This window comes from Mastigoproctus giganteus, chromosome 3 (genome assembly GCF_048544385.1).
Source record: "Mastigoproctus giganteus isolate SK-2022 chromosome 3, ASM4854438v1, whole genome shotgun sequence".
In the NCBI taxonomy this organism is placed as follows: domain Eukaryota; kingdom Metazoa; phylum Arthropoda; class Arachnida; order Uropygi; family Thelyphonidae; genus Mastigoproctus; species Mastigoproctus giganteus.
In genome coordinates, this window is record NC_143577.1 from 248,419,962 (window position 1) to 248,441,656 (window position 21,695).

General features: G+C 35.2%; 1 protein-coding gene across 4 annotated transcripts in view; it reads right to left on the minus strand.

Moving 5' to 3' along the window:
* The window catches only part of su(w[a]) (suppressor of white-apricot), a 158,599-nt gene that overhangs the window by 110,017 nt on the left and 26,887 nt on the right, over positions 1-21,695 (minus strand). For all 4 annotated transcript variants that reach the window (XM_090369770.1, XM_090369768.1, XM_090369771.1 and 1 more), the window contains 2 exons: positions 17,708-17,874; positions 3,493-3,609 (listed from right to left, as the gene is read on the minus strand). In XM_090369770.1, the coding sequence (XP_090225896.1) occupies positions 3,493-3,609; positions 17,708-17,874 (284 nt within the window). The remainder of the gene's footprint in view (positions 1-3,492; positions 3,610-17,707; positions 17,875-21,695) is intronic.

Genomic DNA, 21,695 nt, shown 5'->3' on the forward strand with positions numbered 1-21,695 from the left:
AAAGATGGGCAATAGCTGCAACCAACAGCTTTGGCTAGACCAGAATGTTTGACTACCACTTGGACAAGAAGTAAGCTTTCTACTCTTAGCTGTTCAAACTCTAGTTTAGACTGATTAATTTCGTTATAATTGTTGAAAGCTTTGGTGTAGGCAGAAACTGAACCTGGGCATTTGGGTGCAAGACAATTACAATATGCAACATTCTTAGCATAAACAGCCTTAGCACATTTACTGGAAAACCAAGGTTTAGATGAAGAATGAGATTTTAAAGGTAGAATGCAAAATAAAGGAATTCATTCTACAAGAATAATTTCCCTGAAACAATATGAGCAAACAGTGATATCAGATTTAAGGAATAATCTAACTTAGGAAAAGAAGAGTAGAAATCTCACAGATTATCCCATTCTGTATTCTTGTAATGGCAAATACAAGGCTGAGAATGGCCACAAGAGAAAGGTTCCATTAGAGAAGAGACCATCACCAAGTTTTGATTTTTTTTAATTTTTTTTTATTTTGGTAGTTGTTGGCGCATCGGCTTCTGTGGTCATAATGCACCTCCCCAAGGTTTTTGCAGTACTTTGATCCAAGCCCGAGGCGGGATTCGAACCCACGACCTTTGAGTTGCCAGGCAGGCACTTTACCTACCCGGCTAGCCCGGTCGGCCCAAGTTTTGATCTGAGATGCTTAGAAAACCATTCACCTCAACCATGGATAGGTTGAGGTGAGTGAGTGAGTGATTGTTTGTGAGAAAAAGATCAGGAGTGTTAGATGTGTGGTTAGGAATGTACTCTTATAGGTAAATGAACCATCTATGTGAGGTCATTAGTAACTGCAAAAGCCTCAGCATCTTGACCAGCTGGGTCTGTGTGACTAGAAAACCGAAGCCAGCTGGCTTCGGTTTTCTAGTCACAGCTTGTCAATGTTAAAATCAACATTAAAATTTACCTCACTGTTACAAAAGTTAGAAAAAGTCAAATTTTAAAGACAAGAAATCAAAGAGTTCCAGGTGATTAGTGGAATTGGGGGATAGAGGCAACAGATGAATTTGACAGAGTGGGGTAAAGAGGTTTTAAGGCAGAGAAGATCAGAAAGAGATTCCACATTACTGTCTCTGGCAGGGATTACCAGAGCAGAAATATGCGCAAGTACCACCTTTGAAGCAAAAGGAATAAAGAAGTAGCTTGCAAGAGCTTAAAAAAATCTCTGAATAAATTGGATATAAGTTGACAATTTGTTATCAGCTTTGCAAAAAAAAAAAAAAATAATAAATAAATAAATAAAATAAAATAAATAAATAAATATAAATAAAATAAAATAATAAATAATCAAAAATGGGAACATGTTAGTAATTCTGGCATCCATAACAGTCTTTAGTGAGGATGGAACAAATGGAAATAATAAACCCGGTAGTTTCAGCAGCCAGTTAAATAAACTGAGTTGCTATAAAAGAGAAATTAGCCAAAAAAAAAAAAATAAATAAATGTTTACACAGCTGCCAAAAACCTTTGACTTTCGAAAATCGGGTAACTGTAAATAGGAGAGAAAACGGGAGATTTTGGCTCAAATTATCCCAGGCATAATTAGGAATAATTTGGGCCAAAACAGACAAAAAGCAGGAGAAAAAACAGTAAGATTTTTTTTTTTAAAGTTCACACTGCAATAGATATTAAATTTCATCGACAACATATACATTTTATATTAAAATACAGCCATATGGTTGATTACCAGTAGTAGCAGTCTGCTTTCAAACATCAGCATACTAGAATTTTTCTGTTTCTGTCTTTTGGTCTGTCTGATATCAACTGATTTTTATGACTGCTTCAAGTAAGATACTATTGCAGACTTAGCTCTTTCTGAAATGTTGAGTCAGTTTCGTTTCTAACAATGGCACTTGTGTTTAGACATGGCTGTCAAAAGCACTTCCAAAGATTCACCAGAAAAAGAAGATCTGAACTAATTTTTTTTTACCTAGCTGAATACTCTCTTACACTCAGGAATACCATGAGGAACAGTTTAACTGGTAAACATGATCTGGGAAAATTTGTTGTATTTCAAGACTTATTTTAGCACTTATCAGTTCCCTAACAAAGGACCATGAACATAAATTATTTTCTTTCGTAATAGTTTTTGAAAGGTCCTCACAACCGAAACTCACATAACTGATATTGCAGAATAAGTTTTTTTATTTTTCTTCAATGATATAGCAAAATACTGGAATCTTGTGTTTTTTTTTTTTTTTTGAAATCAATTTGTTTCAATTAGTTCAAAAAAAATCTTGTACATCGAATAGTGCTAATGGATGACAAATTGGTTTTAAAAATATGATTATATTTAAGTTAAATTTAAATAATATTTAACTTAATGCTTCTGAAAACTCAGCTAAAAACTTGCTATCTATGAATTATATTTGAGCCTGGAGACATTCAATTGCAGTAAAGAAATGAGTTTTGGTCTCAGGAATTCACTACAAAAAGTCAGCTGGCTGCCAAACTAAGTCCACAATTAAAATATAACTACAATTAAAAAAAAAACCACTGTTATGCTACAATATTTACCTGTATAAAAGAGTATCACGTTCTGGGAGCAAGAGCAATCCCTTGATCACGTCCACAACCTGAGCAAGTGATCTGATTAAAGTCAAACAGGTTCTCTTATGAGCGTATTAAATATCTAAATTTGTAACACTTCACTGAATTGCATCAGCACAAAATTGGTAAACTGCACCAACACTGGTCTCTCCCCCTTATACATAAAAACAATCATACATCACTGTGAATGTCGTGGTGACAGTCTACTTGTCACTTCATCACCCAAACTGTTTAATGTATTGTCTCCATACTTGTCTCTCACTGACAAGGAAGACAGCCTTTACTAATTTAAGTTCTTTTATTAATCTTTATTACTTTCTAATTGAGAAAGGGTATCATTCTTGGGCCTTACCATATACATTACATTGGAGATGAAAAACCTGCAAAATAAAGTTGGGAGTTTCTTTGGATTTTAGTCGAGTGACTAAAATCCAAAGGAAAGTAAGTAAACGTGACAGAAAGCCATAAAGACACATAAATATGGGAGAATATTCCATCAAAATCAGAAATTTTGGGTGAGTATGCAGTACTCACGTGGCATGTTACATTTCTCACATTATTTTCTCTTTGTAGACAATTTTACTTTTTTTTTTTTTTTTTGTAATCACAGTAAAGAGTAGCCAGAGCAGAAAAGTATATGTTTTTCCAAACTGCTTGTAGTAACATACAATGTTTTGTTGAGTTATTATTCATCATACTTGAAGGCAATATAACAAATATACACTAGAATATACATCGCCCAAAGAGGGACACTGAAAATAGTGGGTGCATAAACAGTAAAAATAAGAATAACCAATAACCTTGGTATACTTCCCAAAACTTCCAAAGTGATTTTTGTAATTTCAATTTAATTTCTAAAACATCAGTGTTAAGAGATAAAGTCAACATTAATCAAAAATTGTACCTTTTGAATTCTGTGATGATGGACTATCAAGACTATCATCCTGCTCATAACTAAAACCAATTTCGTGATAAGCACCATCTGATGCAAGAGCAGCTCGCAACCTTTTCATTTCTTCCTCTGAAAAATAATGCAAGAATATATATATATGAGTTATAACATAAACACATAAAGACAGTTTCAAATATAATATGTGAAAAGCCATTCTGTGGGAATTTACTATATGCAAAGTACAATAAACAAGATTTGACATCTAAATACATTTAGATATTGGGAAGCATATTCCCAATATCTAAATGTATACCAATGAGCCAAAACATTATGATCACCTACCTAATATGATGTTGGTCCCCCACGTGCAGCCAAACAGCTCGTACCTGGTGAGGCATGGATGCTACAAGATTTCTAAATATGTCTTGTGGTATCTGGAAGCAACATGTAACCAGCAGATCATTTAACTCCTGTAAGGTCCATGGTTGAGATGCTGCAGATCGGAATTGCTGTTCCAACACAAACCAAAGATGCTCGATGTGACTGATGTGTGGGGGGATTTGGAGGCCAGAACAATACCTGGAAGTCTTCCTCATGTTCTGCGAACCAGTCTCGAACAATCTGGGCGGTGTGGCATGGCACATTATCCTGCTGAAAGATGGCACACCCTTTCATGCAACAGTCTTCCCAGAGGGGAAGACTGTTGCATGAAAGGGTGTACTTGGTCAGCAATGATGTTTAGGTAGGTGATAGATGTCATAGTGCCTGGCACATGGATGACTGGACCCAAGGTATCCCAGCAGAACATCGCCTAAAGCATGACACCACCGCCATCAGCTTGTTTTTGTCCCACGGTGTATCCAGACGCCATCACTTCCCAAGGTAACCGATATGCACACGTACCCGGCCGTCCACATGGTGCAACAGAAGAGTTGATTCATCGGACCAGATGACCTGCTTCTAATCACTCAAGGTCCAGTTCTGATGCTCACGTGCCCATTGTAGGCACTGTCGCCGGTGAGCCGTGGTTAGCATGGACACTCTGAGTGGCCTGTGGCTACGCAGCCCCATTTTCAGCAGGGTTCTATGTACTGTGTGTTGTGACACATTACTCCCATCACCAGCATTCCAATTACCAGCGAATTGCACCACAGTCGCCCTTCTGTTGCCACATACCATCCGGGAGAGCCTTCACTCACCTCGAGCATTGTTAGTGGGTTTTCCGAGGACCACTTTCGGTAGGTACTAACCATGGCTGACTGTGAGCATCCCACCAGCCGTGCCATTTCAAATATGCTGTGACCCAGTCATCTGGCCATTACAATTTTGCCTTTATCAAACTCGCTCAAGTCCGCTGCTTTTCCCATCTGAAGAACAAGAGTAATTGGTAATAGTCCTAAATATCAACTGAAATTTCAGAAATTGTACCAAATCAATGGATCATTCACTTTTCCGAATTTTCATTGATTAACAGAGCTCAGTATCAGGCGTTTTTTTATACGCCTGATACTGAGCATCGTAGTTCACCTGCAGTTGCTTCAATTTGCATAACGACTTGCTAGTCATAATGTTTTGGCTCATCGGTGTATTATATAAGGTGTGGTTAAAAAAGTTCTGAGAATGGAGTATAAAAGACATAGATACAATTTTTTAAATTTATTTTTAATGTATTCACTGAAGTTCAATATACTTATTAAATTTAACATACAAACTTAATCCTTCAAAAACTCAAAAAAAAAAACACTTCGGGAAGGGCAACAAACCAGGCTTGCACAGCCCTTCAATCATTAAAGTCACATAAAGATGAGATTTGAGATTTCTGAACAAATAATACTCATGTGGAACCATAATTAGACTGTAGAGAGAGAGGGTGATCAGTTGTTCAAATCCATTCATTAATTTTAGCATATGCAACTTAGGCTTTGTGCATGGATTCAAAACGATGAATGCAAAACACGATGACCCAAATTTCCTTGTCTTTCTTCCCTGAATTGCAGCTTTTAACTTTGGCATATGCCCCTGTTATTGTGTTTTTATGTGTGAGGCAATCAGTGAACATGAACAACAACCAATTTCATTCTCTTTTAACTCTACTGACCATCTTGAACCAGATGGATTTCTTTAGCACTTCTTCTCTCATTGGTCAAAAATTTGATTACTGAATGATGCTAAATTTACTGGACATTTATCCTTCTTCCACCTAACAACATAAAAAATAAAATTTTAGAAATTGCATAAGACACAGACACAAATTTTTTCTTGTTATTTTATAAGAAATTAAGCTATCAAAATAACCTATTCTATAATTCATTAATACAGTTTATATACACTGTTTACAGAATTTTTGACCCCTCTGCCATATGAACTGTGTTATGGCTATTAAGAGCAAAAACAGGCATATATATATTTGTATGTTAATGCTAGGAATATAGTAAACAAAAAAAAAAAAATTATGAGTTTGAAAGCATTGGTTAAATCATCAATGCAGATGCTGTAGGTATATACGAAATATTGTGCCATTCAGACATACGTGCACAATTTGAATATGGTGAATACAATATATACAGAAAGGACAGATGGAACAGAAGTTATGCACTTTTGTTAAGAAACACTCAGCTGAAGTGAGCAATCAATGTAAAGCTGAGTCAGTTTGGCATGACCAGCACTGGGAAAACAAAAATTTCATAGGAATATGTAATAGGCACAATGGCTGTGATGACTAAAAAGAAATGGAATAAGCAAGTAAGTCAGAATGTCTTATAACGGGGGATTATAATGTTCCAGCTCTTCAAAAATCTCCAGATAAAGGAACCACTAAGTGGCAGTGACCATAATATACTGATGTCAGATCTACTTAAAGATATAACTACTGTCGAGGGTAAAAGGGATTTTTCTCTCGCAAAGGTAACTACAATGGCCTTAGACAGTTTTTAAAGTCTTTTCAGTGAAACCAACTATAAATTTGAAATGAGAAGCATCCAGGGAAGTAATCAACTAGGAGATACAGTTCAAGGTTCAGACCTAACCAGATGTCAGATGAATTGATGAGACTAGTGAATAAGAACATGTCACTACCAGGGTTAGGCAAGCCAAGGCAGATTGTGAGGTCTCTGGTAAAGAATGCAAGGAAAAGTAGCAAAGAATTCTTTGATCATGTTAGCACTAGAAGGAAAGGGGTGAACTACACTGGCCCACTGGATATGAATGGAATAACTATTGATAACCCAATTCAGACTGCTGAGATATTGAATATTTTGCATCTACATTTACCTGTGAAGAAATTTTTAGGTATGCATATGAGAAGTATACTAACTTATAACCGGAAGCTAAATGATTGTGTTAACTGAGAAGTAAGTGGAAGAGAAACAGAAGTTAAAAGTAAATAAGGCACGTGTGGCTGTTGAAATCTATCCAATTGAGCAAAAGAGGTAAGTAAACCTCTTTTTCTGCTTTCACAAATAGCAAAGTGAATAATTAAAGACCTGAAAACTTGGATTTAGTTCCAGGGAAAAAATTCAGTTTCAGTGACCAAAAAAATAATGCAAGATCGCCTTGACATGAATGCAGTCATACACAGCATGTATTCATTAGTGGAAGATCATGTTTGACCAATCTGATTGGCTACTACAATGTAGTAACAAAGGAGCTGGATGCAAAAAATAATTTTGATGTCAGATACTTAGATTTCAGCAAAGATTTTGATTCTGTTCCATATAAGGGAAGTCCTACACAAACTGGAGCAGAGTGGCATTAGGGACAAGTTGCTGCGCTAGAAAAAGGGATAGTTCAGTGGTAAAAGGTAAAGAATGTTTAATAATAAGCACTGCTCATCTTGGACTAATGTTATTATAGGAGACCCTCAAGGTTCAATTCTGACAAAGACATCAAGTTGAATTACAGAGTTTGCAGATAATATGAAGGTTGGTTAATGATAGAAATTGGGGTATGATGCTGCAACAAGACCTAGAAAAATTAACCAGATGAGCTCAGAAATGGCAATTGTGGTTTAATGTTGAAAAATGCAAGGTACTGCATATGGACAGCAGTAATCCCAGAATAACATATCAATTGGGTCTTACCACACCCAAGGAGGTGAAGAACAAAAGCAGTAATTATTCGGTCTGACGTGTTCTTTGTGTCAGACTGCTGGGACAGCTCATGGGGTTGTCAGATCATCAAAGATAAACAGAAATGTCCTGTTGTCTCATAAAGTTAACTTGGTGCGAAAACAAGCAAAATCCAACCTATTAGTATATTTGCATATTAGATCTCTTAGTATGTATGATTAACTTATAAAAATGAAGTGAAAAAATTGGTCAATATGGCAAGTAAAAACCATCAAACATATCATAGAGAAAATTAAGCGAAAGTTCAGACTATAAAAAAAAAATAATAATAATAAATTAATTAATTAAAAAAAGAAAAGAAACAACATACCTGAAGCTATGATTATGTAATGACAGCCATTCCTACACATTGGGGAACCTTAAAACTTAAATCAATATGGATTAAGAGCTTTAATGAACAAAATATTTGAACAAGAACATGAAATATTAATCCTCTGACCTCCCATAACCAATGAAGCTATCCAAATGAAATGGTAAAAAAAAAAAAAAAAAAAAAGTTAGAAGATGTAAGATGACCTGAAGCGTAACAGCTTTTCAGAATACCATCTACAAAGGGCAAGCAGCAAAGTTCCATGATGCAATTTATTTCCATGGAAAGTTTAATTCATGGGAGTAAGGGAGGATGGTAGAAGGTGTCAAGGAACAAAAAGAAAAATAAGAGGAGTCCTTCTCCCCTCACATAAACTAATAAGTCAGAGGCAGAAAAACATTAGAAAATAAAAAAGTATTTTCAAGCTGTTTCACTTGTAAATCCAGACACATGACTGCCTATCCTCTAGTATAAAATGATGGAACAATATATGAATTTAATAGAAAGGGATAAAGAGACCAAAAAGAGGAGGTTCCACACCAGGAAATCTATGACAGGGAATATCAGAGTGGACATATGTATAAGCATATGCAAATCGTCGAAGAGAAAGGAATCACATGGCGAATAATTAGAGCAACTGAGATAAGTAGTAGTTGAGGCAACTGATAATTGAGATCCTTTCGGAAAGAGTAAGTGGGATCTAGCATATTGTAGTGGAAATGGACACATTGACATTAAAACTGAGACCATGTACATCTGCAAAATGCAAGAGGAAGTTTCTGGAAGGAGATTTAGATCTTTTAATAATATACCACAGCACTAATATACCCATCTCCTTGATGTAATGTGGTTTCAGGTGCTTCTCATACACAGTACCCAGGCCCACCTCTCCAGTCACTAGAGGCAGTGATTATACACTAGCTGAACCAGATGCCTCTTAGAGATTTATAGGTTTTGTCTGGTTAAATTAGCTAAATTTAAAGTATAAGTGTTTATTAATTCAATTCCATTCTTAATCATTTCTTAATTAAAAAAAAAAAAAAACTCATATTTACAATAAAAAGCCCATTCATAATTTTCACATGCAAGGCATGTCTGAAAAGTTTTAGGACTACATTCATAAAAAATCAAAATCTCAAGGATAACAATTTACCATTTAATCTTCCAAGTACACCTCATAACTCAATACACTTGTTGCACAGTTCTACAGCTCCTGGATGGCTCTGTGGAACCCTGTTTAACTCCCTCATCATGCTGGTTTGGATCTCTGAAACACTGTCAAAATGGCACCCCCTTCAGGTGGAATTTCACTTTGGAAATCAAAAAATAATCAGTGGATGCCAAATCCAATGAACACAGGTTCATTGGATTTGGCACTGATAAAGCACTATAACATCCTTCCGTGCAAGAAACTGCTTGACATTGCTTAGTCGTGTTGTGTGAAGGTGCACTGTCATGAACAAGAATCACTCACTTGACTCTGGAGCAAAGCATTGCCTCAAATAGACAATGCTTCACCAGTGGAGAAGACTAAATGTTACTTATTCTTGGCAGATATCACCCCTACCCCTGAGTGGTGGTGGTGGTAACAATTCTGAATTGCTTAGTGGATTGTTGCTGTGTCTTATTGTAATTGTGACCTAACTAATCATACTGACACTGAATCTTAACTAACTTAATTAACTAATCACACTAAATCTTTTCAACAATCTTTCCATCACCCCTCTGTAAAATTCAGAGTTGACTGCCTGTCCTTCCAGTACAAATTATTTGTGCACAACTCTTTGCCATTCAAAAAATATCACCAACAATGTTTTGGTTCAAGACTTTTGGAACTGGAGTTTCTTCGGCCTCGGCAAATTTTCTCCAACCCATGCAGCCAATTGTCTTTCAGTTTCAGGTTTATGTGCAAAGCACCAGGATTCATCACTAGTTACATTTTTTTTAAAAAAAATGTTTGGATCAATGTCTACCATCTTAATCCAATCTCAACACACTTGTTCACCCTTCTGTCCAGCTGTCAGTGCATGCGGTACGAAGTGTGAGCACAAAGTATCCTTTCTAATGTGAAGCCGGTCTGCTATCATTCAGAGGGACAAGTGACAATCTTCCTTTAACAGCTACCGAACATTTTTGATGGTCAAGTCCATATGAGATTGAGGTGGATGACCACTGCATGCATTGTCTTCCTGCCCTTCATGGAACTGCACATACAAGCAAAAAAATGTTGGATCGTGATAATGCTTTATGTCCATAAGCTGCACTCACCATCAACTGTTTCAACTGCACTTTTTCCAATTGTAAAACAACATTTTATTGCCAATCTTTGCTTAGTCCTTGAATCCATGACAATGTGACTTTACAGCACCAATTTAACATGACTTTCCAGTAGAACACCTCTGTGCACACCAATTAAACTTGGCACAGAGCCAGTTCAGACTTGTGAACTAGCTCTGATAGTGAATATTTCAACAGTGGCCAATATATGGCACTAGTTGTCATCATTCTAAGGGCCAAGCCCTGTCGCCATAGAAATCTTTTTTCTCCACTCATTCCGAATTTGTGCTTTCTGTTTTGATTCACTGTAGTTCATTCTGGAGAGTCAAAGCACGTTATCAAATGGTGTGATTTTTGGTCATCATCTGCTTTTTTTCCCCGTCCTAGTATGTTTACTAACCACTCCATGTCTCCGGAGATGTTCTTTTTATTATGGTTTTTTTTGATTGTTCTTTGTTCCTCAGAGGACCTCTTCGTCCATCTTTTTGTCTCTCCAGTTGACTTTCATCAATGTTCTCCAGCAAAACATCTCAAATGCTTCAATTCTCCTCCAGTCTGTTGCTGTTATTGACCATGTTCCACATCCATACAGCAGTATACTCCATATATAGGTTTTCACAAATTTCTTCCTCTTTTCTTTGTTTATCTTGTTTGAATAAATGATTTCTTTTTCCTAAGTGCTTCTTTTGCTATTGCAATTCTTTTTATTTCTAAATGGCTTTTGCCATCCTCTTTTATGTTTCTTCCAAGATATACAAATGAACTTACTTTTTCAATTTCCTTGTTATCTATTTCTACCTTGTCTGTTTTTCTGACTTTCTTTTCCGGCAACCATTATTTTTGTCTTTTTTGTGTTAATTTTGAACCTGTATTCTAAGAAAACTTCTTCCACTACTTCTATCGCATTTTTCAACTCTTCTTCATTTTCTGCTAGTGCCACTATCATCTGCAAAATGTATGAATTGTACCTGTACTGCTTCATGTTTATTCCTTTGCTTTTATACTTCACTTTCTCTAGGGCATCGTCCAAGTACAAGTTAAATAGTAATGGTGATAATGCACACCCCTGCCTAACTCCTGTTCTTATCTTGGCTATTACTTCATTATTTTGAAATTCAATTTTTGTTGTTTGATTTGCATATAATTTTTTGATGGCTCGTCGATCTCTCCAATCAAACTGAGCCTTTTTCATGACTTTCAAACTGATCTTCACTTAAAACGGTTCTGTTTATTTCTGTGTTTTATTATGTTCAATAGTATTTTGGATGTGAGGCTAAGCAGACTGATGGTTCAGTAGTTTTTACACTGTTGCATTTCCTCTTTTTGGCAATGTCACTGTCTGGCTTTAAAAAAATTCATCCACATCTTTTTCTTCTTCGTAGACTGCTTTTACGATATTGAACATTTCTTTGCTCTATCTTCAAGTCTCTTTCACTAACTTCCATTCAATCTGGTCTTTTTTTGTTTCAAGTATTGCATCTGTTTCTTTCTTAAACTCTTCTTCCACTTTGTGTTCCTGTAATAGTCTCACATTCCACCTTTTATTCTTTGCATTTTCTTTTGTCTTAGCTTGCATTTTGCAATTCTGGGAGCAGATATAGTTTTCCATATCTGCTCCCAGATAACTGAAACAAGCTTTTAGTTAGTTTTTGTATCTTTTCTTCACTAAAACATAATCAATCTGATATCGTTGTAGGTCTCCTGGGGCCTTCCAAATGTAGCGTCTTCTTTTCGGTACTTAAAAAAAGTGTGTTCCCAATGATTAATCCTTGTCATTTACAAAACTCTAATAGTCTTTCTCCCTTTTTATTTTAAGTCCAAATGGTGCTGCTTCTTCACATGCCTCTCCTTGTCCTACCACTGCATTGAAATCACCCATCATGATTAGGTTTTCTTTATCTTTTACTATCCCTATTAGTTCATCAAGTTGTTCATACACAGTTTCTATTTCATCAAGTTGCTTGTTGGCATATAGACTTGTATTACATTTAAATCCAACTGGGTTTGCTGCCATTGTTGCCATCAGCACTCTATCACTAAGATGATAGGTGTTTGTTACTTCCCCCCCCCATTCTTTTGTCAGCAGAAGTCAACACCATTTCTTCTGCTCTGTCCTCTACTGTATATAAATCTGTAGCCACTACTCCTTATGTCACTAAACTTCACTGACTCCCATTATTCCAATGTCCTTTTTTTTGCTTGTTCTTTAAGTTCTTCCAATTTTCCTATTTTCATCAATGTTCTTATATTCCAAGTTCCAATTCTTATGGAAGTTTTCTCTTTCTCATGTTTCTTCTCGGTATTACTAATGTTGCCCACCATTTTGAGTCCGGAGATCCTTCACACCCCTGTACCATTTAAGGGATGCTGGTTACTCGGGCCCTGGTAATTTTTCTCTCCATGGTAGTTTCTCTTGGGAAAGTTAGTGCAGTAGTTTCCAGTTGCTTTCTGCACTGCAGTTTTACAACCATTTCTGTCATTATGACTGTGCTTGTAAATAGGTGGTCACTACCAACAGATCTATCCAATCAACGTAAAAAGTGTAACCTATTAGCAAGACTGTTGCCCCTTGCTAACACTCGCCATATCTGGCTACCCTCACTTAGTTTAGCTTGCAGATTAATGCAGTTGCTTGGGGTATGGTGCAAGGAGCCATAAGTGAGAGCTGAGTGCCTTGGGAGAACCAGGTTCCTGAATTGCTCTAGTAGTATCATTTAAAAAAAATCAGTCCTAAAACCTTTCAGACACAATTTGGATATAATTCAATGTATACTGAATCAGAATTATTCTTCTTACACAAGATTTACATTATTCATAAGAGAAGTCCAACAGGATCTAGAAACATTTTTGTTATAATAAAAAATTTCATTAAAACGGTATTCATCGTAACAAAGTTTTACTGTACATACTATTTAATGACACATTACTGGAACCATATAATTTACACTGGTTACACATGATTATATTAAAAGTTTAGTAAAGCAAAAATAAGCACGCACACACACACACATTCCTATGTAAATCTGAAGTTCTAACTATAAGTTATTTATAACTTATAAAATTTATTTATAACTGATACAATGGCCTTTGATGGAATAAAGAAAAATAAAAGAAACAATATGAAATTCCAGTTTTAGAGTAGATGCATTAATGCTATAGGATCGCATATGGCACCAAGTACTCGGTGCTTGATCTTCAACGAGAGCAGAAAGTTTCTCCACAAATGAACTGAACACAGTCAAATCTATGAATTTTGACATATACATTAACGTCTATCTAAGAAAGAAAGGGGGGGGGGGGGAGAAACACAAACCAGAGCTGATTCTTTTGATTTAAAATTTTGGATATTCAAGGATGTGATGATGTGCACTGAGCTATAACCTTCAAGAATGTGCAATTAAAATGCTAGATAAAAATTATGCCATAATGAATGGCATAATTTTTATCTAGCACTAAGCTATTTTCTGAAATGATTACAATCATTTTGTTTTTTGATATGTGGCTTGCCTTTACTGTCAAAAGGTAAGGTGAAGGCTTTAAATTTATTAATTTTTAATAACTGTGGTGTTGAAACTAAAAATCTATTTAACAATGAATGAAAGTTACTTGCCCATGGTAAACAGATTTCTGGAATCCTGCCTAACGCCTATTTAAGTTATGGCATAAAAATATTGCATTTTCTGCATATAAATAACAATAGGACATAGTTACAATTATATAGCACTATGAGAGAGAGAGATTAATATCAATTAACTTTGACAGTTAATTGTTAAGGGGCTTAGAGGGGAACAGGCATTCTGTGTGTTATCAGACACTCAGTCTAAAACGCTGATGGATCCAATATCTTTCTATTTCAGAATATTTAGAAGTCTGGTTGGCCTGCCTCCCTAAAATCCATTCATGCACACATTTCTCGATGGCAACAAACGTATAGAGTGATTCTCTTCAAGACCCCTGGTCAGCGTGAAAAGAAGACCAAACCCTCCAGCACATGACAGCAAGACGAAACAAATGGCTCTCAGTCCCCAGCAGCTTTTACTCCCCCCTCTTACAGCAGCGAGAGGATCAGAGTGGAAGCAGAGGGTGCTAAGAATCTCTGGGTGCGACCAGGCTGCCATGCACGGAAACTGAACTTGTCCTGTTACAATGTAAGATCACTCATTGGTGAAGAAAGGATATTAGAGCTGGAAGAGGAATTAGAAAATGTAAATTGGAATATCATTGGTTTGGCTGAAACAAGAAGAAGAAATGAATCACTTATAAGTTTAACAAGTGGAAATGTGCTATGGAAACAGTGAAAGGAGCGTAGGTAGAGTTGGCCTTCTGGTCCATAAAGATATAAAAAACAACATTTTGGAATTCAAAAGTACATCATCAAGGGTGTCAAGACTACTACTCAGGATTTCTAAGAGGTACAATCTAAAGGTTAATTATTTATGCACCAACATCAAACTGACGACAAAGAGATTGAATAAATGTACACCGAAATTGAGACTTCTAGATGAGCAGAAAACCCAACTACACTATCATTATGGGGGACTTCAATGCTACAGTTGTAAAGAGAAAAAACAGAGCAGAAAGGGGAACTATAGGAAATTTTGGAATTGGTGAAAGAAATGAAAGAGGTGAAAGACTTGTGGAATTCACAGAATCTCGAAGAATGTCAGTAATGAACATTTTTTTCAAGAAAAGGGTGAACAGAAAGTGGACATGGAAGAGCCCAAAGAGATTAACTGTATATAAATAACAATAGGACATAGTTACAATTATATAGCACTATGAGAGAGAGAGAGAGAAAAATTAATATCAATTAACTTTGACAGTTAATTGTTAAGGGGCTTAGAGGGGCACAGGCATTCTGTGTTATCAGACACTCAGTCTAAAACGCTGATGGATCCAATATCTTTCTAATGAAATTGGCTTCATCCCCAATAACAGAACATATATCGTGAATGATGTTACCATCCTGAACAAGGTAAATGTTGGAAGTCATCACAAAATGGTAAGATACACACTCGATATAGATGTAAGAAAAGAAAGGAAAAAACTGACAAGTAAATAATACAAAGGTCTTTGAGATAACAGAAGAGGAGAAAAAGCAGTATGTACTGGAACTTAACAAGTTTGAGCTTCTGCAGACTGCTCAGGACCAAGATATCGACGAGGAATATTACAACTTTCTGAAAGCGATAGAGCTCAAGAAACCTATAGGTAAATAGAAATCCAAAGGGGAAAAAACACTTGTCATGATGAACCGGAGACGACAAATGAAGAGCAAGAAAAACACTGACAAGTAGAAAATTCAGTATACTGAGTTATGCAAAGCCATTAGAAGAGACTCAGAGAGGACATAAGAAAATTTAACACAAGAAAAGTAGAATAAGCATTAAGGGAAAACAAAAAGGATTTAAATCAGCAGCCATGAGCAGTAATACAGATAGACAAATTGTTGTTTTGGTTTTTAGGAGCATTAGCAACTAAGGCCATATTGCTCCAGGATATGCGGTGGTCATTCCTCGACCTTTCCAAATCTTCCGTATTTGGTGGTGATGGGCTCGAACCCCGGTCTAATCAAGAAGCATGTGATACACACTACTGCTCCTTCCCACCTGGCTACGGAGGTACCCAGAAAGATAAATGATACTGAAACTGAAGAATAGCAATGGTGTACTTATAAATAGCAGAGAAGGCATCACTCAAATAGAAGAAGACTACTGTAGAGAATTATACAAGGAGCGAGGGAATGATGTCAGCAGTGGGGAAGATGGATCACAAATTAGTAACATATACAACATATCTGATATTCTTCCTGATGAGGTAGAACATGCATTGAAGAAAACAAAGAATCAGAAAGCCCTGGGGGAAGATGAAGTTACTGTACAGTTGTTAAATTGGAAGGAATAGACATGACAGAAACTGGCAAGATTCTTCACAAAATGCATTAGAAAAGGAGTGACACCTAAGGAGTGGAATAATGCAATCATAGTTTTGCTGCATAAAAAAGGAGGTAAATCAGAAATTGGAAATTATAGACCAATTAGCTTGTATCCCACATCTACAAATTGTTGACAAGGGTCATTACTAACAGATTAGAAACAACCGAAAGAGCAAGCTGGCTTCAGGACAGAATTCTCAACTATGGATCACCTACAAATAATATCACAACTAATGCAGAAAGCAATTGAATATAAAACACCATTATGCCTGGCATTTGTGGATTATGAAAAGGCATTTGACTCCATACATCATAAGGTAATGTTTCGGGCACTGGAAAGACAAGGCATTGATACCCCATATATTATGATTTTGAAGAAAATATATGAGAACGCTACCTCCTTTATTAGACTAGACAAAGACAGTAGCAAATTTAAAATTGAGAAAAGAGTTCGACAAGGAGACAATATCTCCGAAGTTGTTTACTGCTACCCTTGAGGAAGCTTTCAGAAGATCAGGCTGGTCGCAGAAAGGAGTCAATGTGAATGGAGAGTACCTAAACCATTTACGATTTGCATATAACATTGGCCATGATCCCAAAGAATTAGAGGAAAATCGTAATCAGTTATGCGGAGTTAGTAAGGATTTCAGATTAAAGATGAATATGGCTAAAACAAAAATAATGATGAACAAGTATGCCACAGAAAGGGATATAATGATTGAAGGAGCAGTAATTGAAAAGGAGGAGTCATACTTATCTGGGACAAGTCATTAGCTGTAATAATGATAAATGGCTGGAAGTCAAGAGAAGAATAAATTTTGGATGGAGAGCATTTAGGAAATATTGTCACATACTGAGGAGCAATATCCCAATTTGTCTGAAACGTAAAATAATGAACCAATGTATACCCACCACAATGTGTTCCCACCATGACTTATGAAAGTGAAATTTTCATAAGTTATGGTGGGAAGTATACATTGGCACTCACCAAAAGAATGGAAGAGAAGCTGAGAACTAGACAGCAAAGAATGGAACGAATTATACTGGGAATCAGCCTGTTGGATAAGAAGAGAAACACGTGGATTAGGCAGCAAACTCAAGTAAAGGATATTCTTATCAAAACTAAAGAACTAAAATGGTGTTGCGCAGGAAACATAGCTCAAAGACATGATGACAGATGGACTAAGAAAATAACAGAATAGTACCCAAGAGGAGCTAGAAGAAAACCTGGAAGACAACAACAACAGAGATGGGCAGATGAAATTCATGAGTTTGTGGATGGATGGTAAATGGATGGCCATTGCACAAAACAGAAGGAACTGGAAAGTTGCTGGAGAGGCCTTAATCCTGCAGTGGATTGAAAATGGCTGATGATGAACTTTGACCTTTATTTTTGTCTTATAAATATACTGAATAAAAGGGTAATCAGTCTGGGAAATGACCGCTGATGTTTAATTCAAGTTATACAAATAATTGACTTTCTCTGTAAAGTACCTAGTATCATAAGACAACCCAAACATTTTCACTTGTCCCAGTGAGTTAAAGAAAAATGTAAAATAAAACAGTAAAGGTTTTTACCATGATACATTTCTTCTTCAGTAATATCTTTATGTAATGAAAGATATCTTTCTTCTTCACATAATTCCTCAACTCTTTTTTCCTCCTCAGTGAGGTGTTCCAAGTGATCTGCATCTGGTTTGGCTTCATATTCCTGCAGATCATGCAGGTAACCACGTACATCATACCTGTGCAGCACAAGCAATTAGAGATTAAAAAAGAGTTCCATACTGAAAGCATTCTTAAAAAATGTTTAAAATGCAAAATATGCAATTTTATCACTAGGTTAAAACAAGTAAAGAAATAGCTATGACAAACAACTGTTTTGAAAAATTAAATATTTGGCATACATAAGTTATTTTCTTGGCGTACACATTTTCTTTTTATAAAGCACATAAGCAGGAAGGATACAAACATTGTGGAAGTAAATTATGAACTAAATATAATATTCTCGACAGAATTAATTATTATTTTTATTTCAAAGAATACTTAAAACTAGAACTCAATGTGCATAAGAATAGAGTAAAAAAAGAGGGGAAAAAAGGATGAAAGAGGCATGTGTGCTAGGCATTTATTAAAATCTATATTTACCACTTTAATTCTATAGAATACTTTTTCCCTATAAGCAGTTCAGTTCTAATTCTAAGTTGGAATTAGGTAATTTTGATAATTTTGGAATTAGGTAATAAGTTGGAATTAGGTAATTCTAAGGTAATTCATCTAAAAACATGTTTCTGATTAAAAAAAAAAAAGAAAAAACTTAAGTGTCATATACTATTGTTGAAAGGTTTCACAAAATAACTTTACTCTGATTTCCACTTATTAGATTCTTTTTTCCAAAGAAATAGGTATTTTACATCTTTACCAAACTGTTTGCTATTATAGAGAATGAGTGTTAAGTATAATTTGAGGGCTTATGAGAAATAACAAGGTCTGAATGATAACTAAACAAAAACAAACATGTAATATCTGACGGAACAAATGTACAAACACTATAAAAATGTTTGGCCCTTCCATTTAATCAATAAATGAATCAAAACTATTTTATGGAGAAAGCATTGGTTAAGAAGGTAAATAATTGCTGAAGTTCCATTATCATTGTAAGAGATGCACATATACATGAGTCATTTTACTTCATAAGCTTGAAAGAGAAGTAAATTCATAAAAAAAAAAAGAAATTTTATCTTATGTTATTTAGACACTTTGTTTACTATAACAAAGACCTCATCCAATTTTATAAAGGAGTTTAAAATCAACAAAATATAAAATTTCAAAATGAGAGCAAACAATTGAGAGAGTACAGACCAAAAATCTAAAAAATACTGTACCTACTTTCCATTCTTCATCTTGAAATATGATATGCATAAAACAATTCTTTTTAATAAAACAAAAAACCATTCAAACTATGAAGCCATGTCTACAATATTGGAAGACTAGATATGCAACCTTCTAGCTCCCACAAAAAAAGATATAAAGTGAAACCTTGGGGTTAAAAATTTATATTCACATTTCTATGATAATTTAAAGTGACTGCTAATGTGAACAAAACAATCATAAATGAAAACAAACTAACAAATGCTGTAATTATATTGTTTAAGTATATAATTTCATTCTAATCAGCACAGGAGAAAAAAATTTGACCATTTTCTTCCAGAAGGAAAAAATATCAATATATACAAATATTGATGATTAATTATCAACATTTTTGATAAGATGGCTATGAAATTCATTAAAGACACCATAATATTCAACATTTCACTGAGATATCATTATGCATTAAAAGGAAGGTTCAAAGTTCCACTATTTATTCTAATTTTTATGAAATTTAGTACCAGGAAGTATAATTGCAAGCATTTTAGTTAGTTTTTTTAAATTTTTTTTCCAGGCCATATCGTATAACTTCTGCTTTCTAACAATAATGCTTTCAATTTCATCTTAATCCCTCATGATTTGAAATTCACAATACATTTCAAATTATATACCGTTTAGAAATAATATGAATGGAATAAGATCGCTTTCTTCATGGAAGGAGAAAATATCACAGAATATGAGATAATTTATAACTGAACTCTTACAAATTTAGCTTTTGTTGAATGAGAGAGAGAGGGGGGAAAAAAAAAAAAAACTGTCATAAGCAGTTTGTATGCATTCAAAATATATGGTTTCAAAGAAGCAAAACATGCAAGTTACCAATTTCATATATCCCAACTGACTTACATCTACATTCCTTTTCCTTTCTTACCTATACTGCAGCTTGCAACAGTTGCGAGCAAGTTCATTAATATATCAAAACTTGATTCTGAAATATCCAACAGAAAATTTTGCTGTTGTCAAAACTACAGTTAAACACTCTGACCTTTAGATGAAACTTTTGGCCACAGTTTCTCTTCATCTTCACTTTCAACTTTTTGCGTTGTGACAGAATCTGCTGGCATTCTACTTTTTATTGAATTTCTGCATCGGCAACTTGCCTACCACATGAAATATTCACATTCCACTGATTCGTCATTTGACATTTCAGCAAAAAAATATTTTCACTACTTTGAATAATACTTGCAGTCATCTAGTTCTGATGGCATTTCTCCAGTTATTTTTAAAACTCACACTTTAGAGTTTTCTCTCACCAATTAAACCCTCATTCTGATGCATTTCTTCCTTATAACAGAAATTCATCAGTCTAATGGCTTTTGACTTCAACCAACTACAGACAAATTCCATATAAAAGTCAATAGAAACTTGAGCAACTAAAGCACCATAATATACTGAAAGCATTTCAAAATGGTTTTACATGCAAAACCTTGCAGTCATTTTTTTTTTGTGACTTGACAGCCAGTTTCAATTCTGGCTGCATGCAGTGCTAGTGTTCTCATCCTCATTATCCGCTGCATGAGGTACTAGTCATTTCATCCTCATTATCCACTGCATGCGGTACTAGTCATTTCATCCTCAAGCTGCACAATTAGTTCAGAAGTTTCCAGCTCTTTTCCAGTAATATATTAACATTCTTGCAAAGTGGCACTGTGCTAAAAGCCTTTCTAAAACCCAACTATATTATATCAATTATTTAACTAAACTAAACAGAAAGTAGAATCCACAGAAAAAATATAGACTTTTTTTGTACCTCTAACTGGAGGATCCTGCTCCTAAATGATATTCTGCCTTCTTTTATAAAAATGTCTTCAAAGTAAATGCCTTCATTCATTTTCCTTTAAGCACTAGCCAATTATAAGGTCTCAATATATAAGGTTTTTTTTTTTTTTTAGGAGCATTAGCAACTAAAGCCATATTGCTCCAGGTTATGAGGTGGTCATTCCCTGACCTTTCCGCATCCCCCGTATTTGGTGGTGACGGGCTCGAACCCCGGTCTAATCAAGAAGCGTGTGCTACGCATTGCTGCTCCTTTCCACCTGGCTACGGAGGCACCTCAATATATAAGGGGCTGAGCAGAATAATGTATATTAAAAATTAAGAATAAAGTATATTAAAAAAGGGGTTTATACATTTTATTTCAGTGAAACAATGGAATCCTTTCAAGCAATCTTTCACAAGAGGTCCAGTGATAAAAAGAACTGTTCCGTAACTCTCAAATTTTATAACATTTTAGCATGATCACACAGTGAGGAGGATATTGTAGGAAGGTTGCCACAATAAATACTCAGACATGAGTCATATTTTCCATAAAATCCTAGAATCACTGAAGAAAGGTAAAGTTTGTTTTTTCCAGAAATGAAATACATATCATGCAAGAAGTATTATTCAGAGTCTGTTCAAAGGACTGTTTGTTTGTTAGGTGCCTTTTCTTATAAAATTCAAATGACGTAAGTGTTGTATAAGCCAGCACATAGAATACTATGACCACATGCTGGCTATGTGCTTTAAAAATGCATCTAGTTTACAGATCAATTTACTCCAACAGGATAAGCAAACAAAATGCATATTTTTTGATCTTCATACCACCTTGAAAATTCATCATGTACTGAAAATACTGCTATATAATTTGCTATCCTCA